The sequence below is a fragment of the Anguilla anguilla genome, chromosome 5 (assembly GCF_013347855.1).
Source record: "Anguilla anguilla isolate fAngAng1 chromosome 5, fAngAng1.pri, whole genome shotgun sequence".
NCBI classification, from domain to species: domain Eukaryota; kingdom Metazoa; phylum Chordata; class Actinopteri; order Anguilliformes; family Anguillidae; genus Anguilla; species Anguilla anguilla.
Window position 1 is genome coordinate 39,092,387 of NC_049205.1, and position 13,029 is coordinate 39,105,415.

The following is a 13,029-nucleotide window of genomic DNA, read 5'->3' on the forward strand; positions in this document are numbered from 1 at the left end:
CTGCATTTGTTATATATCATTGCTTGTAGTGTAACTAAGTGGATTAATGCTGTCTTGTGTACAAAAGTGAGTTCTGAGAGAGAGAGAAAGAGAGAGAGAGAGAGAGAGAGAGAGAGAGATTGTTACAGTGATTAGTCATCTGTATTTCAACAGATTTACACAAGCATGTCCACAGCCAAATCAGCAAGATGTTTTTGTTGCCCTTTCCAGAGTCCTAAATTAATAGATTTTCCCTAGACTGTCCCCTAACAAGCCATTGAATTAAAAATTTAAATTTGTTATTTTTTTAAGGAGATAGAATGAGATTATACATTCTTCATCTACATAGAGTTTTTTTCCTATTCATTTATTTTTTAGTTGGACTTGTGCACTTTCAAATGACGCAATTAAATAGTAGAGCAAGGCACATAGAGATCACTGAATGAGTAGGTTCCTTGTACGCTGCTTTTATGTTGTGTGTGTGTTTGCACGTCTGTGTGTTTATGTATGTCTGTGTGCGTATGTGCGTCTGTCTTTCTGTCTACATGAGCATGAGTGTGTATAAACACACATTACCCATGTAGTTTCGAGTTTATGCTTGTGTGTACACGTAAGTGTGTGTGTGCGGCAGGTGTGGTCGCATGTTTGAGTGTGTGTTTGTGTATGAGTGTATGAGGTTGTGTGAAACAGAGAGGGGGCGAGTGTAATACTGCTCATAATGAGAGTTGACAGTCTCTAAGTAATGGGTAGCATGTGGGTGGACTGCCTGTGCCCTCCAATGAAGGATAAACAGAGAGCCAAAAAGGGAGCTGACAGCATTGGCTGTGCACAGCATCGGACTATGAGTCAGACAGCAGGTGATAGACCGGGTTACATTTTGTAGGCTAGGTGTTTGTTTGGCCAGTGAGGGGATAACAAGAGCACGAGAGAAAACTTGAAGTGCAATTTCTGAGTTTAAACACAATTTACATTGCAGAAAAAAATGAAAATAGAAAACCCATAGTATTCCATGATGTCAGTCTCAACAATGATTGAAGAGGGTTGTTTTTTTATTTCATTTTTGTGTGGGCGCGCGCTCTCTCTCTCTCCATGCGACAGACAACGGTGTTCCCTGACACTGCCGAATCTCCCTCCCAGGCGTGTCACACTGGTTTGTGACCGTAGATTTTATGTAGATAAGTACTTTTCTTTTATTGGTACTGGTGCTGCAGCTTAACAACTTTCAGTGCCTTGTTAGCTTAACTACATTTTCAGATATGGCTTCCCCAGCACTAATACAACATATGACAGGCTACGTTTTAAAAAATGAGGAGGGTGACAGTGTATAAAAGGTGCACGCCCTCATAGTAGAAAGGTCAAACTTGTTTTGGCGATTTTTCAGAAAACATAACTTGACCGTTTATTTTTCATGCCTAATGTCATAAATGCTACAGTTTAATTAAATACCAACATATAAATCACAAACTTGCCAGGAAATAATAGTTGTTTGCTTAAATAGTGTTAAAAATTAGGTGATCGTAATCATGGTTGGAGGGAAAAGCATCATTGTCTGCAACTTTTAGTGTGGATTTATTTTGATTCTTCAACATCATGAAACAACATTTAGTGGAATTCCTACAGTAAAACAAATATACTGTACACATTTGCTCGTACTATGTTTTTATGGGATGATACATTTATGAAACCGCTGTATCGCTACATCTCAAAACGCTATAGGCCTACGTGCCAAAACATCTGTGTCAAACCTAGCATCCCCATGGCTTCAAAATTCCGTTCCAATTGAGGACTCGAATCGACCAGGTTTACACATTCCTCATAAATGCTGTCTTAATAAACATCTCTGCAATGGAGTTTATATAGAAATCTGTATAAAAACCCCTGAATAAAATATAATGAGAAAGTAATTAGAAGAAGCTCTTGGTACACACATCCATGTATCCGATAATAATAATAATAGGAAATAAAGACTTGATTCACATCAATTTGTAGTGAGTGTTATAGTATTTCTAGCTGTTCTCATATACCCCCCACATACAATCCAAATAATAATTAGCTGGCCAAACATTATCAATGGTCTCGAAATTATAATTAGCCGAAATTGCCAGATGTCCATCTTCATGTAGCCTAATAGTTAGTGGGACTTCTATTGCATCCACTTCATCTGCAACAAAGAACGCGAACGCGATATCTGCCGTTGCTAGACGAGGCGAGCAGGCTAGTCAACCAAGAAGTGTCCGACTTTTTGACTCCTCCCCCGAATGCAATCGGCACCTCTCGTCCTGTTTTCGAGGCAAGCCGAAAGTCATCTCAAACAAGCCTGTATCAACAGACTGCATAGTTCTGATGTAGCACGCTAGGATTGCTAGCCAGTCAAAAAATGCAGACACACCCCAGGCAGGTTAAACTATAATGCAGTTTGTCAGCAGTCACACGTAGCAACTACTTTAATGTCTTGGCTTTCATGATCTGTATGTTTTAATGTTAATGTCAGTGTAAAATATAGTTTTGAAGCTTTTAAATAGGCTATTAGGCTAGATGACAAGGTAGCTACTGGCAGCAGTGGAGTTTTGCGTTGTTTGAAGGCTCGGCAGCTTGTCACCTGCAGTCATTCAAACACATCAGCTGTTTTCATTGCTCATTTATTTAGTTATCAATTTATTTCATTTCTTATTTCACCATCAGTTTATGTATTTAACAGTCATATTTGGTCTTCCAAATTACAGTTCCATCACAATCAAATTGAGTTAGGAAAGGTACGGTTTTAAATGATATAAATGTCTCAATTTTGCGGTACAAAAATAAGCAGCTGACTGATAGGCCTATTTAATATGGGATACTGTCAATAGTTTGAAATAATCGCAACGTTCGTAGTTGGCTAATCGAGTAAAGATAGCCTACATTCATTGCCTCCCTTACGCGCTGTAGCCTCCAGCCCACCATTGGCTTGCATACCTTTCCCAGCCATCCGTAACCGGCAAACAGTGCCAGTGACTCCGTTGTATCATTGAGCACGTGCCTGTGAAATTTATTCATCAAAATGGATTATTCTAAATCTCCTCTCGTTATTATTTAATGTTGCTCATTAAAACATCGGATTTAATAACGGCTCTCCCCAGCAATAGGCTATGGCTAATTCGCGATAATTCTAGTTTGGGTAATGGTACTCATTGTTTGGGGTATAGGGAATGAACATCCAAGAATTAACACGCCTGTTCGGTTTAGTTAGACTTTGGCATATACCTGCCTCCTACACCGAGGGTGGTTTCTGAGTCAGGCGGTTCGCTTGCTCATTGGCTCGACGTCACTAACATTTCTCGCTATGAGAGAAAGGGCCGTGGAATAGTTTATCAAAGAAATTCCCTCTGAGCGGAGCAGGCGGAGGGAATGGGCCAGATTCAGACAGCAGCAGCGGTGACATTGACATAACTGCCGGTGAAACAAGGGAAATGTTGCATTTTACGTTTGATGGTAAGGCAGTTTGCTGATTTCCTACGGTTTTTATGTATGTTGATCTTTTGTATCCCGTAAATGTATTCATTAAGTGAAGCATTTCTACTTATTATTTATTTATTTATTTAGTTTATTTAAACAGGGACAGTGTACAAAGAACATTAACCTTATATAAAACAAGGAAAGATGTAATGTACCGGGTTATAGCAGTTTGCTCATTTCCACCCGTAGTCCGTGGGCAGGTAAGTAAGACAGTAAAATCATTTAAAATTATTATCAAAATCATTTAACTCGATTAACACTTGCTCGAAATTAATTCTTACAAGTGTCAGTGTTCTTTTATTGATTAAGCTATTCAGATTTTTCCAAGCAGTTATTGCAGTCACGTGCAATTAAAAAATCAAAAATAATTTTAATTTATGATAAGTAAATTTGCTTTATATAAATAAACTAATACAATCTAAGTAAATGTAGACATGTGCTGAAAGTAAAAGGCTGTTGTTACATTTTTTCTCAGTTTAAAACGCTGCATGATTTACAACAGATCACAAACCAGTTGCTCTTTGATGCAATCATGATAATTTATGTGGAATGATGATCATATGGCAACCATTAAACCTTTTCTTGAACGATTTGTAACAGCAACTGGTGTGACGGGTGTGAGTTATGGAAAAAATCTATTGTTTGAAGATTGCTTGTAGATAGTATCCCTGCACTTATTACTATTAAAGTGCAATATCTCTAATGTGGCAGTCTTGTGACATTGTAAGTGGCTTGTTATCAAGTACAAGCATGTCTCAAATGCATTTATTTCTGCTTGCAGCCAGTGCTTTGGAAAATAAGATTTTCTGAATAACTATAAACAAACAATTTATCTCATTAAAGTGACAATGGGCATTTGTTTATTTCAGCACTGACTGTCATGCTCTTGACCTGATATTTCTGTAATTTCCTGACCTTTTTTTCCATGGGATTTGGAAAGGCATTCATGCTAAATGTTAATTTAAACTTTAACTGATATGAGTCAAACAGGGATGAAATGTACAGTATTGTGTCAAAGTAAAATGTAGCCTACTTAAGCCTACAGTTTATTTAACAGTCAGTTTTTCACTGTGTATTGTAGATATGCTTGAACGAAGCATGCTGAGTCCAACTCTAAGAAGAGATTTCACTTTAACGTTTATTTATTACAGATATATTAAATCTACAATCAGTGCTAATCTAGACTATTTCCAGTATCTTAAGTAATATGGGTTCTTCAAATAATTTCTGGTTTCATTGAGGATAAAGTAATTACTATACAACCAATCATTTTAATGTAGGATTTGGAAATAGCTTTGGGTATGACATCATCTTTTCTTAGTCGTTTTGTATTCAACATTACTCAGCTGCTGACAGATGCTGACCAAGGACCTGATTTTTCACAAAATTCTGTTGTGCTGTGCAAGAACGCCTCGAGCAGCAATTACAGTAAATACCAGCTATCCCTTATTAAAAGCCCTACCAGTTTTCCTCCGGACAGAAAGACCCCCGACTTCTGGGATGAGTCAATGCTCACTTTTTCTCTCTTATTATCTTCTTATTAGCTCCACCACTCCCACACACTTCCCACACACCACACAGAGCGTGTGCGTGTGTGTGTGTGTGTGTGCGCGCGTATGTGTGTGTTAAACTTTGAAGCCAGTATGTATTTCAGTGAGCCAACTAATTCAACTAATCAGTGTTGATTGAAATAAGTATAGAATGAGAAATGAGAAAGATTTCTTGTGGTTTCCAGTCTTCCCCAATTGTACAATCAAAAAGAGATTCTAACTGCTGGCTTTGTATACGTTTCTGGGGCTTTCATCCTGAGGTAGGCCTAGGTATAGTTCAGTTCATTCGGAGCAAACCACAGAACCACTTATTGGGGCAGGGTTTGAAGTTCTTGTGGGATATAGCTATTTCATATTGCTTAGTTTATTTTATATCAGGTAGATTGCAGATGGTTTGTCTCTGGGAAATACAGTTATCCTTGCAGCATTTTTTAACTGCTTTTATGCACCGATTTAAGGGGGGTTCATACATTTCTAAAGCAGCCTCCATTGCAGAACTGGTTCAACACATGCTTTTGAGATCGCAGTAGCTGTTCTGCAGGTCTGTTTTAGATCAGCGCGTCGATTGCGGCAATTCCATCTCCAAGAGGGAACAATTAGTTCTGATTAGGCCCCACAGATATTTCCTGCATAATCTGATAACGCATTCGCATGAACGGGGGTACTGAAGAGAGGATAGTGTCTATTGCTGCACTGGACTCAGTGCAAGACAGTAAATAGGACAGATAGCACAGGATCTTATGTGTTTCAGGATAATTATCTTCCTTCTCCGTGCTGACAATCGCCAATGTTGGTTTTGAGTCAAAGCGACGTCGTGGAAAAAAAGTTAAATGGAAGCTGAATATGGCAGAACAGGCATGTGAGAGGTCACACTTCGGTGATCTTCTCATTCTCTGGAGGTCTGTTTCTGTAACACTGCCGGTTTGTGTTTGTCCTGTGCAGTGCACCTGCAGGTCCTTCTGGGAGTGGGCCTGGCCGTCTTCTGCTTCTGCCTGATTCTGGGCTGCGTTCTGTGCTGGCGGCGCGGGAAACCCCGCCCCCCCGAGGACAAAGAGGCGGCGATGTCACTTCCTCCCCTGCCCGCCGATCACGTGAACCTGGCCCTGAGCGGCTCCTCCCCCTTGGCCGTGACCGTCCCTGTCAAGCAGCAGTACGAGGAGCTGGAGGGGGACGTGCTCGAGTACCCCTCCCCCTACGGCTGCTCCTCCCCCTCCCCCTCCCCTCCCCCCTCCCCTTCTGAGGACGATTTCGCCGCCCTGCCCAGCTCCCCGCGGCCCCGCGCCGCGTCCGAGCTCAACGAGCACCCGAAATCCCACTTCCCCCTCCGCAGGCTCAGCACCCCCGCCGGCTCCTCCTACAAGCCGGCGGTCCACGGCCGGGCCTCCCTGCCCTCCCTGCCCAAGCTGGGCCTGGTGTCCAAGACGCGGCGGGCGCTGGAGCGGCGCTGCACGGTCACGGGCGACAGCTTCCTGGACGGCGAGCGCAGCCGGCTCCAGCCGAGCCCCGCCCCCGAGGGCTCGCCCTCCGCGCTCCGGTACGGCTCCGGCTCCTGCCGCAAGCCGCCGCTCCGCCTCCACTTCACCCTGCTCTTCTCGCCGGCGCGCGGCACGCTCACCGTCGCCGTCCTCGGCCTGCTGGGGGCCTCCCGCCGGCTGGGCGGGGTCTTCGTGCGCGCCTCCCTGCCCCCGCTCTGCCCCGCCCCCCTGCAGTCCGCCGCCCGGAGGCGGAGCCTCAGCCCCGAGTTCCAGAGCCAGACCTTCGTGCTGCAGGTGGGCTCGGTGGAGCAGCTCCGCGGCTGCGCGCTGCAGCTGGCCGTCTTCGCCCGCGACTTCTCCGGCCTGCGGGAGGCGCCGCTGGGAGACCTGGAGCTGCCCTGCGGGGAAATAGACTGGGAGCCTGACTACGCCATTGCTTTCACCAAGGAGCTCAGGCCAGCCAAGTACAAGCTGAGAAAGGTACCAAACATCTCTCTCACAGTCACCCTTAACGACCACAGAAACTCACTTCCAGGTCTTCACCTGCTGTGAAAGAGACAAGCCTCCATATAGAACACACTGTCCTGTACTGAAATCCATTGCTGTGTTAACCTTTAGCCAGTGCTAGACAGTGCATGTTTACATTGTCCACTTGTTTCTATTCATTGTGGCTTGCACTGCTGTAAATATCAAACAGTATATAATATTTATTTATTGGTGAATTAGGGGAGCAAGGTTCTTCGTGTCCTGTTTTGTTTTGACTGGTGTTTGCCATAGTGAAGTTGTAGCTCGTGAAAGGAAGGCAAACATGCAGAGAGTCAGGGTTGGCCAGATTGTCAGAAGGTTTGCCCTTGCAGAGCTGTGGAGACTTAATCAGAGGGCAAAGCAGTAATGCCCGGTGAGTTCACCTGTCGCAACAGTCTTGGCTCGCTGCCACATAAGCTGACTGCGGAGAAGGCGAGCATTTACGCCATCAGTCTTCATTCTACAGCGCTCCTGAATGGGCACTTCTGTACGAGCGATTCTCCTCTCGTGTCATTGGATGCTGCCGGCCTGTGGCAGGGGCGGATTTGAAGCTAATGCGCTGAAATGCAGTGTGAGTGCATTGGATAGGGCCCCCCAGCTGATCACTGAAGGATGTGAGAGTCTTTCTCGAACACCGGAAACATTGGAGCAATGATCCAGACTTAATTAACATATTATTGTCAGATTGCTGCTGTTCTAGAAGATATACGATTATATAATAAAAATAAAAATACTATTAATAAAACCATTCTGGATGTCTGGAGGGTTGAGAACATTCAATCTTGTTGTCATGTTAATAGAAACCTTTTTTGGTAAGGGTGTCCTTGCCTCTGGGCTGTCAGAAAAGTGGGTTACAAATGAATACTTCTTTACTGTATTGGATGGAGGGTAGGCCAGTTTAGTGCTTAAAGTGAAGACAGTCAAGTGATAATCAGCTTTATGAAGTGGAGATGGAGTGGCAGTTGTGGAAGCTAGTTATGATCGGCCCCTGAGCAAGATTTTTTTACGGGCTCCCTCTCACCCTCAGAAACACGCAAACATGTGAATACACTGCGTCATTGGCTTAGATATTTTACAGTGGACAATGTGTTGCGTTGTGCGTGTTAGGCTATTGGGAAAGTAGGTCAAGGTAGCCATCAAAACCGCGAACAGGGCTCAGCTCAGACAGTGCTCAGCTGCAGTGCAGCGATAGCTCGCTTAGGCATACACAACACATCAGATCAAAAAGTACAAAAAAGAGGCAAAATTTGGCACAGGGGCTCACCTGTAGTAGACTAGGCTATGTGTAGGCCTAGAATGCTTATGTTATTAATTTACAGATTTCCAAATTCATTGGGCTAGGAATTTGCCTGTCAGCTAGCTAGATAGCAAGTATTGCTACAGCCATAACCTTCATAAAGTTTAACCATTCCAGCTAGCTAAATATCACCTTACAATAAAATACACCTGTTACACTTTTTCTCTACTGAAAATCTCAAAAGATACAGGGGGCTATACAAAATGAATCTCTCCAACACCAGTGCTTGCGCTAACCCATGGAATGCTGCATCTTTGGAACACAGGACACTTCAAAGTCTACATTTTACACTAAAGGTCCAAAGGTGGCCAAAAGCCCGATATGTCCCCCAATTCATCATAATTTGTGGTGAGCAGCTCCGCGGACCTGGGTCTAAAAAATGTGAACTATCCCTTTAAGAAACGCATGTGCATTACGGTTATCCTTATCCAAAATGTTTGTTACTGTTTAGCGTTTCTGCTTTGCTATACAAATCAAAACACGCGAGACACACAGCAGTGACCCAATTCAGACTATAACAGGCTGGCGCCATCAGTAACCCAACACCAATTCCCTAGAAAAGCACTTTATCTATTTACTCATTTGAAGGGAATGCGAAGAGCCTACATTTACAAAACCTCCTTCAAATTCAGCTCCCGAACTCTTGACGTTCTTGACAGAAAGTATGCTATAGCCTGACCAGTCAGTTTCTCCTGCCCTATACTGCTCCTGATGTTTGTAGATCTTCATTAACTTTAATTTAAAAAATGAAGACGTGACCACAAATGATTGAATTGAATAGTTTAAACCACACGTTTACTGTTGCATGGACATATACTGTATGAATAGCCTACATCACAGACTACAAAGAACGTGTTATTACCATGACCGAGATGAGTCTGCTTATTGAATGATATCTAAGACAGATGGTGCTAAGGAAGTAAATGGAACTAACGAGTGTCAAAAATTGCAAAGGCACGTGCATGAACTGACTTTTTTGATGTAGAGCTGGTTATCTGCTAGAGGATCACAGGCCTTCCCACAGCATGGGCCCCTGTGCAGCTGCACTACTTGCACTGCCTGTGTCTCCACTCCTGTGGTACAGTAATGTTTTGGAGAGAAAGTAAATCAGTTGTTGTGGAGATGTTGTTATGTATTGGAACAAAAAGTCCTGAAGGAGACAGGATGTGGTACTTTCTTGGAGAATCTACAGCAGCTCTGAGAAGTGGAGATTATGTGGGTGATGTTCTAGAAAGAGAGAGCGGAGCATTCTTGGGGTGGAAGACGGCATGCTGAGAGAGTGGTGGCTGTTTGAGCCATGTGATATAGAGATGTTGAGGAGGTGAAACTGAGAGCTGGTGCCAGCAGTGCTAGTTGGAGGCCTGCTTCTTTGTCCTTTCAAGCCATTCATCAAGCACCACTCTATGCCCATGCGGTCGCTGTGTGCTGGCTGGCCCAGGTGTAACAATGTGATTACATACAGCCCATCTAACCGTTCAGTGGACACAACCCATTTCCTTTCTGACCCAAGATGACAGCCAGTGCACTTATCTTGCGAGCTCACTAAAAAGCATTTGATTAAACTTCTGTTTTCAAATAGAAATAAATACAAAGGGATTGTGTAGCCAAACAATAATTTATTGCATCTTTTCTGGCATAACTCATAATGAAGTTTCATGGAATTTGTTTGTTTTCTTTGAGTCATGCATAATCCTGGCTGTTCCGCAAGTAATCAGTCAAACATTTCAAATGTGAATTCTATAATCACTAGCTGGAATAGACGGTATTTTTCTATGTAGGCTGAATTCATGGACACAGATGTGTTGAAAGTTCACTCTGGGTGTTGTCAGTGTACTGGCCCAGTAAACACTTGTATTGTCAGGTTCTCAGCTGTAGAAACATAAGGCAGCATTAAACTAATGCATTAAACGATTGAGTCTGAGTGGAAGTGGGTTGGATTCACCTTAATTATGCTTTTTACGCAGGATCGTGTAAACAAAATAATTTTTAAAATAAATAACGTATTTATTATTTGCTTACCCCATTTTTCTGAAAAATATTTTGGAGAGGGGGAAAGGGATTGGGTTAACCAAAGCACTAAACCTTCATTACAAGGAGAGCCCAAAATTCTCTCTTCTCTACTTCATAAACTGAAAATAAAAACTGGGAACAACATTAAATTTGCAGAATTTTTTAAAGCAAATAATAATTACAAGTTTTATTTGCTTTACATAATGGCACAAATTTAATGCTGTTCCCAATATGTTTGCAGAAAAAGAGGTAAGGCCTAATCTTGGTCGAATCTGTGTTGTGGGTCAAAAAAGGGACACAACCCAAAACAGGGAATGAACGTCCCAAGAAGTTTTTTTTAAAACATAGCATCCCACACGTTTGTTAAAACATAACATAACGAACGTGCGTTTGTCCCTAATCTTAACGCTGTTGCTGTTTTGGTCTCTTTCCCACAGAGCCTGAGCTCCGTGGATGCGCTGAGTCGGAAGGAGCCCGTCTGCGTTCCCCGGGTCCTGGGCCAGCTCTTCGTCCTGCTGCAGTATCAGACGCTGGCCCATCGCATCAAGGTCATGGTCCGCAAGGCCGAGAACCTGGCCAAGCTCACCAGAATGCCCGGGGCACCAGGTGAAATCCATTTTCCTCCCGCCTAAACTCATCTCTCACTGTCATGTCTCTTCAGCTGTCCCATATGAGTCATATTTGTAGTTCAGTCCTGTTCCTGTTAGACAGTAGCTTAATCTTCATCTACTGAACATTCCAAACATCATTTTAGTCTTTTGCAATGACGCATTTAAAATGCATGTGTTTGCGCACAAAACTGTTTAAAGGATCAATACAAGTGATAGCATGGTTAGGCTTTATTCTAATGAAAAAGTAATTTGTCAGTCTAAATTTTCTGTACCTTATAGATGCTGAAATGTTAAGGTGGAAATAATTATTTGCCTCTAAAATTGAGAACCCCCAGAAGTAGAATTGGCCTCTGTTTTTAATTGGTGAAGTAAAAAAAAAAAAAAAGCTTTGTGTAATGTTCAATCAAGGGGATTAAACCATCCTTACAGAACTTCAGTGCCATTGAGGATCGTAGTCATTTTTTAATAACGCGTGTTTAAATCCTACTTTCACTGTTCACAATCCTCCAGACATTTTTTTTCGGTCTCCTTCCAAACACTGATTCATCTTAGTGCCGGTTGTAGGTAGTTTTATGCACCACTTTAAGGTTTCAGAGTTATGGGTCATGTTCCATGGGCAAAACCACTGCAGAATTAGCCCATGTGGTTCTGTCTTGCACAGGTGGTGGGGATCTTGGGAAATGTAGTGAGGCTTGACAGTCGCTGATTTGTTCCCCCCACAGACCACTATGTGGTGATAAACCTGCGTAAGAAGGGCGTAGTGATTGGCACCAAGGAGACGAAGGGAGCCGGCGGGTACAATGCCGTGTGGAACGCCCCTTTCTTGTTTGACCTACCACCTGGGGATGTCAATCAACTGCCCCTTGTCTTGGAGTTCATTGTCATGCAGGTAGGGGGCACTGGTGGGACTAAAAGTTGAGTTGGACAGAGCTGGCCACATTATTTCTATTATCACGTGTTTTGCTTAATTAGCTTTTCATTTTCTTCCCATTTTGATAGCTCATTTGTGTTAGAACCCTCTCTGTCAAATCAGGAGAAGCAGGCCTTCTCCTTTAAAACACATGATGTAAGTTGCTGGTTCTTTTCATATATAATATACAGAAATGGTGCAATTTGTACATGTAGATTGTGAGCCCTTGGTCAGCCAAAAGGGGTCGCTGGTGTGCAGGTGACAGATGTTATCTGAAATATTAACTGAAATCCTTCCAGAATGTACAGCCAATTATACACCACACTGTGGGGCTGTCTGTTCTAGCATGGCCCAGATTCTATACCAGATCATGGGGTCTATCTATATGCTAGAGTAGTACCTTAAAAGGGTGAGCCACCCAGCAGCTCCTATCTGTCTGTATTTACTTCAATGAATTTCCTTGAGGTGATATTGCATGGCTGTCCTTTAGCATTAAAGATGCTATTTTTTCAGAACCATGATTTATTGTTTGTAGAATGAGCATTGATGCAGTGCATGTCTCCACTAGGGGCGGATTTACAAGAAGGGCAGCGTTCTGGGCCGCGTCCTGATTGGCCGTGAGGCTCCAGAGACAGGGCAGACACACTGGAAGGACATGTGCAGCCGGGGGCAGGTGGAGACAGCCCGCTGGCACGCCATCCAGCCCGACTCACCTTAGAGCAGAAGGGATATCCTTGGACCCATAGCTCCACCCACCAGATTCAATACCCCTCCCCCTACTCTTAATAATCTCTCCTTTCCCACATAGGGAACCCTGAGCCAAAAGGGCGGGGGCTGGGGCAGGGCCGTGGAGAGGGCAAGGGGGCTGTGTCCTCTCCCACAGCGGGCCTGACCCCCCTAAAGCCAGACCCAGCCCTGAAGGTCCTGCCCGGTGATCTCACATCTAGAGACCTGCTGGCACGCAGAGGCCTGACAGTGTGCCAGGAAGCCAGGGGTACTCAGGTGAGGGACGCTGGTTGGAGGCATGGGTGATGCTCCGTATCACACAGACCCACAGTGGTGTCTGCACTGTTGTGTCATTGGGAGTCAGACAGAGCCAACTCTTCAGTCCAACTGTTGCAGCCCCATTATGTGTTTCACATAGTGTACATGAGTACATACTTTTTAGGCATGCTCTACA

At 43.6% G+C, this 13,029-nt stretch overlaps 1 protein-coding gene across 1 annotated transcript in view; it reads left to right on the forward strand.

The window, feature by feature from the left end:
- LOC118227732 (synaptotagmin-5-like) overlaps nt 1–13,029 on the forward strand; it is a 31,361-nt gene that overhangs the window by 17,762 nt on the left and 570 nt on the right. Inside the window, exons 5-8 of the mRNA XM_035418552.1 lie at nt 5,964–6,976; nt 10,766–10,934; nt 11,662–11,828; nt 12,418–13,029. The exon at nt 12,418–13,029 is cut by the window's right edge and continues 570 nt beyond it. Of these exons, the coding sequence (XP_035274443.1) occupies nt 5,964–6,976; nt 10,766–10,934; nt 11,662–11,828; nt 12,418–12,567 (1,499 nt within the window). The 3' untranslated portion in view covers nt 12,568–13,029. The remainder of the gene's footprint in view (nt 1–5,963; nt 6,977–10,765; nt 10,935–11,661; nt 11,829–12,417) is intronic.